Source organism: Sinocyclocheilus anshuiensis, unplaced genomic scaffold (assembly GCF_001515605.1).
Source record: "Sinocyclocheilus anshuiensis isolate Anshui unplaced genomic scaffold, SAMN03320099.WGS_v1.1 scaffold553, whole genome shotgun sequence".
NCBI lineage: Eukaryota > Metazoa > Chordata > Actinopteri > Cypriniformes > Cyprinidae > Sinocyclocheilus > Sinocyclocheilus anshuiensis.
Genome location: NW_015539821.1, coordinates 2,164,733 through 2,172,979, shown reverse-complemented (window position 1 = coordinate 2,172,979; position 8,247 = coordinate 2,164,733). Strand labels below are relative to the sequence as shown.

Sequence of the window (8,247 nt, the reverse complement as noted above, 5' to 3'; positions counted from 1 at the left end):
TAGGTTATCCGCTTGCTTATCCTCAAACATACCCGGGTATGTCACATAACCTGCTTTTTGGAATACCCCCCAGGAAAGCTCTTTTCATGCTGAGCTAATCAAAATGACCACCGCTGATCACAGTTGAAAGTCAAATGGCCTTGAGTGCCATTGAGAAGGTGATCAGCTACACCTGATTGAGTTTACAAGTCATTTCTGGGGAGAGGATGATCCTTTTTCCAACTCAGTGACTCTTGTGGTTTTTTTTTTTTCTGACATGTTGGTGTTATATCTTTGTTGTACCAAATACCTTCCACTTCTTAATAATAGACTTCACTGTGCTTCTAGGCATTGATAAAGCCTTTAAAAAAAATTTGTATCCATCTCCTGACTTGTGCCTGTCCACAACTTTATCCCAGAGATCTTTTGACAGTGCCTTGCCACCCATAGCTGATTGTTTGCTTTAGTTGCACTACCAAAGACTGAAATTCTCCTGGGGTGTATTCCAGAAAGCACGGTTAACTTACCGTCAGCTAAACCCTGAACCTTCGGTTGATTAACCCCAAACCTTGCTTACTCAAGGTATGTGGTTCCAAAAATGCGTCCGGGAGTAAGTTCATTCAACTCAGAGTGTGTTCCTGGTTAAGACTCATCACATTCTTAACAGAGCAACGAATGGACGAGTCACTATGGAAACAGACGCTAAGAAAAAGCGTGCCATGCTGTTTCTTTCTTCTTCTTTTGTTCAATGGTTGTTTACATGCTTAGTGCATATCGCCACCTAACTGATGGTTTTGCAATCATTTTGATTTTGATTTTTTTCCCTTTTAATATTTAATCCTTGAGAATATGCATTATATTGTTTGTTTAATACTAATTATATATTAAGTCATATCAGATATGTATTTTGATTTAGAATTTAGACATTATAGAAAATGCCCTTGAGAATATGAATTATATTGTTTGTTTGATGCTAATTATATATTAAGTCATATCAGATATGTATTTTGATTTAGAATTTAGACATTATAGAAAATGCCGATCCATGTGAGATAATATAAAATGTAATAAATATATATATAATAAATGAAACATTACCTTGTCATAGTGTTTTATAATTTATACAGATAACTGTTATATATGCCAATAAAATAAATATAATAACCATATCAGAATATATGAATAATAGAATAGAATAGAATATTAGAATAATATATTACCTTATCTGATCACAGTTGAAAGTCAAATGGCCTTGAGTGCCATTGAGAAGGTGATCAGCTACACCTGATTGAGTTTACAAGTCATTTCTGGGGAGAGGATGATCCTTTTTCCAACTCAGTGACTCTTGTGGTTTTTTTTTTTTCTGACATGTTGGTGTTATATCTTTCACTCGGATGTTATAAGTTGCACTGATAAATACAGCTGGATAAAACAAAAACTGTGTCCGTCTTCATTTCAGGCTGCAAAGCAACAAAATGTGATTATTTTAAAGGGGGGTGATTCTTTTCTATACCCACTGTATATTTGATACCACCTTTGATGTTTTATACTCAGGCTTCAGAAACTTCACTTTTCATGATTGTGTGCTTTCAATTTTTTTTTTTACTTTGATCTTTTCAAGTCAGGTTGTCCATTTAGAAAATATGTGCTGAGATGGATCATACCTAATCATAGTTATTTGTCGTCACATTTCTATCCATTTTACCTGAACAAGCCTAATTTAATTTGGAATGCCAATATAGAGACATCTCACAATCCCTGAGAAGCTGAATGTTTTTGAATGCTGTTGTTCTTAAAATTCTGTTCTCGTAAACAGTGTTTTGCTTTTAATACAATCTTCTCATTTAAATTTATGTTTGAGTGTGATTTAATGTGATTTGTAGTTGTTGTTTGTCATGTCTAGCTGTTACTGCTTTCAGGGATTGACTATTCTCATTGTTGACTTTATTCTAATTTTTATCATTCTCATTTTGGTTTACGGCAACAGTCAGGAACATTATGCCTTTAGATATTCATCAAGATTAAAGCTTAATTGAATTGTCTGTATGTAATGGTTTTTGTATGCAACGTTTTTTTATTTATTTATTTAATTTTATTTTACTTTTCGACACAGCTTTAGCAAATCAACAACAGAAGAAGAAATGTGACTTTCTGTAGTGACTCAAAAGGTGCTTTTGGCACAGTTTATGAATCATAAAGAATGTATTGTCTTAAATGAGCGCTCAGGTGGGTTTAATTTTTTCTGTGCAGGATAACAGTAGCCATAGACGTAAGGGGTCTGCTTTAACACTTTCAGAGGGTGACAAGCTCTGGTGGAGGCAAGAAATCAGAATCATTCAACTTCATTTTCAGGTGTGGAAAGAAAACTGAATGAGATTGCCTTTTTTGATTCAAGCTAAATATTGGTCTTGATGCTTCTTTCCAAAATGAAATTGATTATTGTTAATTTGCCTTATTATTTGTTTAAATTACAGCCATTTCATTTAAATACAGATTTCCAAATTCATTTAAACACAGATTTCCAAATGCTGCATTCCAAACAGATGTTTTTTTGTTGAATTATTCACAAACTATAAATTGTGCTTTGTTGCCATCCCTATTTTTTTTTTTTTTTACATCTTTTAGATAAATACATTGAATCCAGTTCAAGCACTCAAGCCCTAATTTTGAATTTCTGTTGGAGCCTATCTGCTTTTGTGGCCTCTTCCATAAGTATCTGATTAGTCCACTCCATCAACCATACAAGCCCCATCAGAGCGTTAGCAGAACACACAAGGCTGAAATTAATGTTCCTTTGGCCTGGCCTTGTGGCTCACTCCATAATGGCACATGGCAGTATTTTTCCATCATGAGATGTTTTACTCCTATGTGCAGTCTGTCTATGTGACTATTGATTCTAGGGTATTTATGCAACCACATGCAGCACACATTTTCCTTTATTAAATTATTAATACTATTAATTAATCCCAATGATATTATCAGCAGTCAACAGTTTTACTACGTACGTTTTTAATTATTTCTCTCATTTTTCGTACTATAGTTTGATTTTATGTACACATTATACAGGGCTTCACACTCCAAAAATCCTAAAATGGCTTTGTTGGTGGAAAGTACACATTAATGCGAACAGGCCAATCTCACAAAGCCACTGAAATAATGTCTACATTTCATCTCAAAATTAAGGCTACATTTATGATCATACAATAGTTTGCATTGTAATATTATTTTCGGGACAATTTCACACATTTTACTCCCAGTTCTTAATCATAATGCACTTAATGTTTTACTATTTCCATTAATGACAAATCTCTTACTGTACAGTAATTGTTTACTGTTTATTTTTCAAAACAACACTTTAAAATAAATTTAAATTTGCTTACATTCAAGGCAGTACAATTACTTCCATGATGTATAAATACATTTTTAATGTAATATATAGTACACGGTAATGAGAATAAAGAATGAGAATCTGGATTTCATTACAGTGAGGACATGAAAATTAGAAACTAAAAAAAAAATCATTTAAGCAAAAATTATTTATTTTTTTCAAAATGTGAAAATTTAAATTTTTTTAAAATTCTTTTTAATTTTAGAATGACACATAACCTGGATATTTTCCTGACAGGTTTTGTGAGAATCACCCACACTCATATTGATGTTGTGTACAAGATTCTGCAAGTTATGTCATTTTTAATTTTTTTTATTTTGGAAGGCAAAACAAGGTCTTGGCTTGTCAGCAATGACACTGTCTACGGTGTCTTAACTGTAAATTTCGAGGGCTGTTAATTGGACTGTAAAGACAGCAAATAATCAACAGAATAAATTATATGCCTAAAACCAGTTTAAGGATATGTCATTTTAAAAATGATGTAAATTCAGTCAATTTATTTCTCCTGCATGCTATAGCAATAAAGTTAACCGTGTTATCAACCAAGACTAGACAGTGGCCCTGAGCCCCTTCTGATATCCACTGCAGTAAATCTCTGCTTTGCTGTCATGACGATCTGTCTCTACACGACTATGTCTTGTCCTTATGGGGAACTCTTATATAACACTCAATGATAAAACAATAACAACTCAATGAAAAACTAGCCATAATGTATCTTTTTAAAAGGCCTCAAACTGCTTCTGCTGCTTAAAGTATGCGTTTAAACAAAATTCAAATGTCAGTGACAATAGTTTATTGTGAGTAACCATTAAGTGTGTGTGTGTTAGTGTGTGTACAGTATATACACACCAAATGGGCGTACTATACCTCTCACCACTAAATTAAGTGGGTAAGTCTTGGCTGTCCAACTGGAGTGCAAAGTAGTTAATATAATTATGCTTCATTGTACAGTTTTACAGCTTTTAAATTATGGAAGCATATAGGTAGCGAAATTCAATTTAAAATGCAATATGCAAAATGGCAACGCAATATTCAAAATGGCAATGTATTTCTGTATTTAAATTTACATTTTCCATTACCCATACGTGCAAAGTTTGGTGCAAAAGGAAAATGAAAATTAAATGATATAATTTATATTTGCCATTTCCAACAGTAGTCTTAATATGTAAATTGCATGCAAATTTGAACGCTTTAGCCAATCCCTGCCTTGAAGCAATGATTGACGGAGGGTGGCGTGGTCAGCTCGGAATGCATTTTCAAATTGAATTTTGCTACAAATATCCCACGGTGTCATGATGAAAATGCAATCCTAAGTGTTCTAACTGTTAGTCTAAATGCATTTAGGACAAATAGCATTTAAATGATCATTATGCTACCATTTCTGCTTGGACATGTTACACATATCAAATCAATTTGTGTTGTACATTTTCATTTTAATTTTGCAACTTATAAAGTGTTAAAATTTGCATTCAATTTACATATTAAGACTACTGTTGGAAATGGCAAATGTAAATTATATAATTTAATTTTCATTTTACTTTTGCACCAAACTTTGCACGTATGGGTAATGGAAAATGTAAATTTAAATACAGAAATACAATGCCATTTTGAATATTGCATTGCCATTTTGCATATTGCATTTTAACTTGAATTTCGCTACCTATATGCTTCCATATTAAATGGTCCCTGAGTGTAGAGACATCTCTGATTGGTCAAGGGCTCTTCTCATGCTGCCCTGATAGACTTGAGCTTGTGCTGTTGGGCCACAAAATGAGCCTTCTGTATAGCCAGCTGAGTGTCTTCCTCGCTGATGCCCAGATGCCACACAGCCCTGACTGTTCCCCCAACGTGTGGGAACATCAGAACCTGGACCCCCTGGCCCAGAGCCTTCACCTCTTCTTCATCTACGCCTGCCATCCGCTCACAGAACTCCGCCGGGCTCATGTGGGCATCCCGCAGACGGAACCTCAAAATGTTGCTTTCCACAGTGGTCAGATCCACCTGGTACATAGGAGGGTCACACTGCAACAACGCTACAAGAGAAAAGGTGAAAGACATTCCATCAAACTCTTGAAATAGAACTTTTGATATTTAAATTTTAAAATGTGATTTTAAATCACATTTTAAATAGTTATTTTCGATACACTGAACAAGGGCTGAAACTTTCAAGCTTCAAAAAGACCACAACAGCACTATAAAAGTATCACAAGTGTAGTCCATATGACTGGTGCATTATATTCCCAGTCTTCTGGAGTCATAAAATTGCTTGTGTAAAAAAAATCATTTGAGTCCAATGGACAGTTAACTGCTGCATTCATTGAGTCAGTGAATTGAACTCGAGGACTGAATTTGTCAATTTTGTCAACAGAATCATTAAAACGATCTTTTTTGCCCTTTGGAGCTTGAAAGTCCCTATATGAAATTGAAAAGTGCAAAAAATTCACCTTTTGTTTACCCTAGAAGGAAGAATTTTAAATTGGTTTCTAAATGAGGGTGACTAAAATAATGACCTTTCGTTTTGAGTGAACTGTTCCATTTGATGTATTTATTTTAACAGCTTCAGTTCTGACAAACTTGTTTTCTTTTGTTATGCTTTTAGTTTCTGATTTCTTAAAGACCACTGTGGTAAAAATCAGGTTTTTATATAGCTTTTAATACACAAACTAGAGGTCTGCATTCAGACCCAACCGGATTTTTTGCGCCACGGGATTAAATTCCCGAATAAAACGCGGTAGCGGTCGGTAACTCTGGTGTAATTTGAACGGGAGCGGGCGGTCTAACAATATAATATCCCTTTCTCGATGTCCATTTAGAATAGCATATCTGCGCTTTATTCTTACTGACCACCACCAGTAGGGTACAGCTTGCGCTCAGGACTGTTATGCACACGCTGCACGCATGCTTTAACGTCACGCGTTTTATTTGCGTGGTCTGTGCGCAGCATGTGTATAACGATGCTCAGAGCAGGCTGTACCTGTGGTAAATATACGGCCCTCAGACAGCACAGGCAGGTTGTCGATGAGTGACAAAGCAGAATAAGGATGGAGCAAAGTGTGGATGCGCTGTCCTTGAAGGACGGTCAACTCGGTTTTGTTTATATTTTGCTTAGCCTATAATTTTAAATGACAGATGTCGTAGCCTATTTATTTATTTATTTTTCTCTGCGACAATTTTCCTACTGTGTACAGCAAAATGTTAAATGAATTTAGTATTTTGACAAGAGAATAAAAATAGCTAGGCTATTTCTGTACAACCTAAATTTCAGAAATACAATGCCATTTTGAATATTGCATTGCCATTTTGCATATTGCATTTTAACTTGAATTTCGCTACCTATATGCTTCCATATTAAATGGTCCCTGAGTGTAGAGACATCTCTGATTGGTCAAGGGCTCTTCTCATGCTGCCCTGATAGACTTGAGCTTGTGCTGTTGGGCCACAAAATGAGCCTTCTGTATAGCCAGCTGAGTGTCTTCCTCGCTGATGCCCAGATGCCACACAGCCCTGACTGTTCCCCCAACGTGTGGGAACATCAGAACCTGGACCCCCTGGCCCAGAGCCTTCACCTCTTCTCCATCTACGCCTGCCATCCGCTCACAGAACTCCGCCGGGCTCATGTGGGCATCCCGCAGACGGAACCTCAAAATGTTGCTTTCCACAGTGGTCAGATCCACCTGGTACATAGGAGGGTCACACTGCAACAACGCTACAAGAGAAAAGGTGAAAGACATTCCATCAAACTCTTGAAATAGAACTTTTGATATTTAAATTTTAAAATGTGATTTTAAATCACATTTTAAATAGATACACTGAATACACTGAACAAGGGCTGAAACTTTCAAGCTTCAAAAAGACCACAACAGCACTATAAAAGTGTAGTCCATGTAGTCCATATGACTGGTGCATTATATTCCCAGTCTTCTGGAGTCATAAAATTGCTTGTGTAAAAAAAATCATTTGAGTCCAATGGACAGTTAACTGCTGCATTAATTGAGTCAGTGAATTGAACTCGAGGACTGAATTTGTCAATTTTGTCAACAGAATCATTAAAACGTTGCCCTTTGCCCTTTGGAGCTTGAAAGTCCCTATATGAAATTGAAAAGTGCAAAAAATTCACCTTTTGTAGAAGGAAGAAGGAAGAATTTTAAATTGGTTTCTAAATGAGGGTGACTAAAATAATGACCTTTCGTTTTGAGTGAACTGTTCCATTTGATGTATTTATTTTAACAGCTTCAGTTCTGACAAACTTGTTTTCTTTTGTTATGCTTTTAGTTTCTGATTTCTTAAAGACCACTGTGGTAAAAATCAGGTTTTTATATAGCTTTTAATACACAAACTAGAGGTCTGCATTCAGACCCAACCGGATTTTTTGCGCCACGGGATTAAATTCCCGAATAAAACGCGGTAGCGGTCGGTAACTCTGGTGTAATTTGAACGGGAGCGGGCGGTCTAACAATATAATATCCCTTTCTCGATGTCCATTTAGAATAGCATATCTGCGCTTTATTCTTACTGACCACCACCAGTAGGGTACAGCTTGCGCTCAGGACTGTTATGCACACGCTGCACGCATGCTTTAACGTCACGCGTTTTATTTGCGTGGTCTGTGCGCAGCATGTGTATAACGATGCTCAGAGCAGGCTGTACCTGTGGTAAATATACGGCCCTCAGACAGAACAGGCAGGTTGTCGATGAGTGACAAAGCAGAATAAGGATGGAGCAAAGTGTGGATGCGCTGTCCTTGAAGGACGGTCAACTCGGTTTTGTTTATATTTTGCTTAGCCTATAATTTTAAATTAAAGATATCGTATTTATTTATTTTTCTCTGCGACACTTTTCCTACTGTGTTAACAGAAAAATGTCAAACGAATTTAGTATTT

The 8,247-nt window shown here is 35.9% G+C and overlaps 1 protein-coding gene across 1 annotated transcript in view; it reads right to left on the bottom strand.

The window, feature by feature from the left end:
* Positions 1 to 6,765: 6,765 nt before the first annotated feature.
* The window catches only part of LOC107684134 (low specificity L-threonine aldolase-like), a 7,405-nt gene continuing 5,923 nt past the window's right edge, over positions 6,766 to 8,247 (bottom strand). The window contains exon 3 of the mRNA XM_016480346.1: positions 6,766 to 7,073. Coding sequence (XP_016335832.1) covers positions 6,766 to 7,073 — 308 coding nt within the window. The remainder of the gene's footprint in view (positions 7,074 to 8,247) is intronic.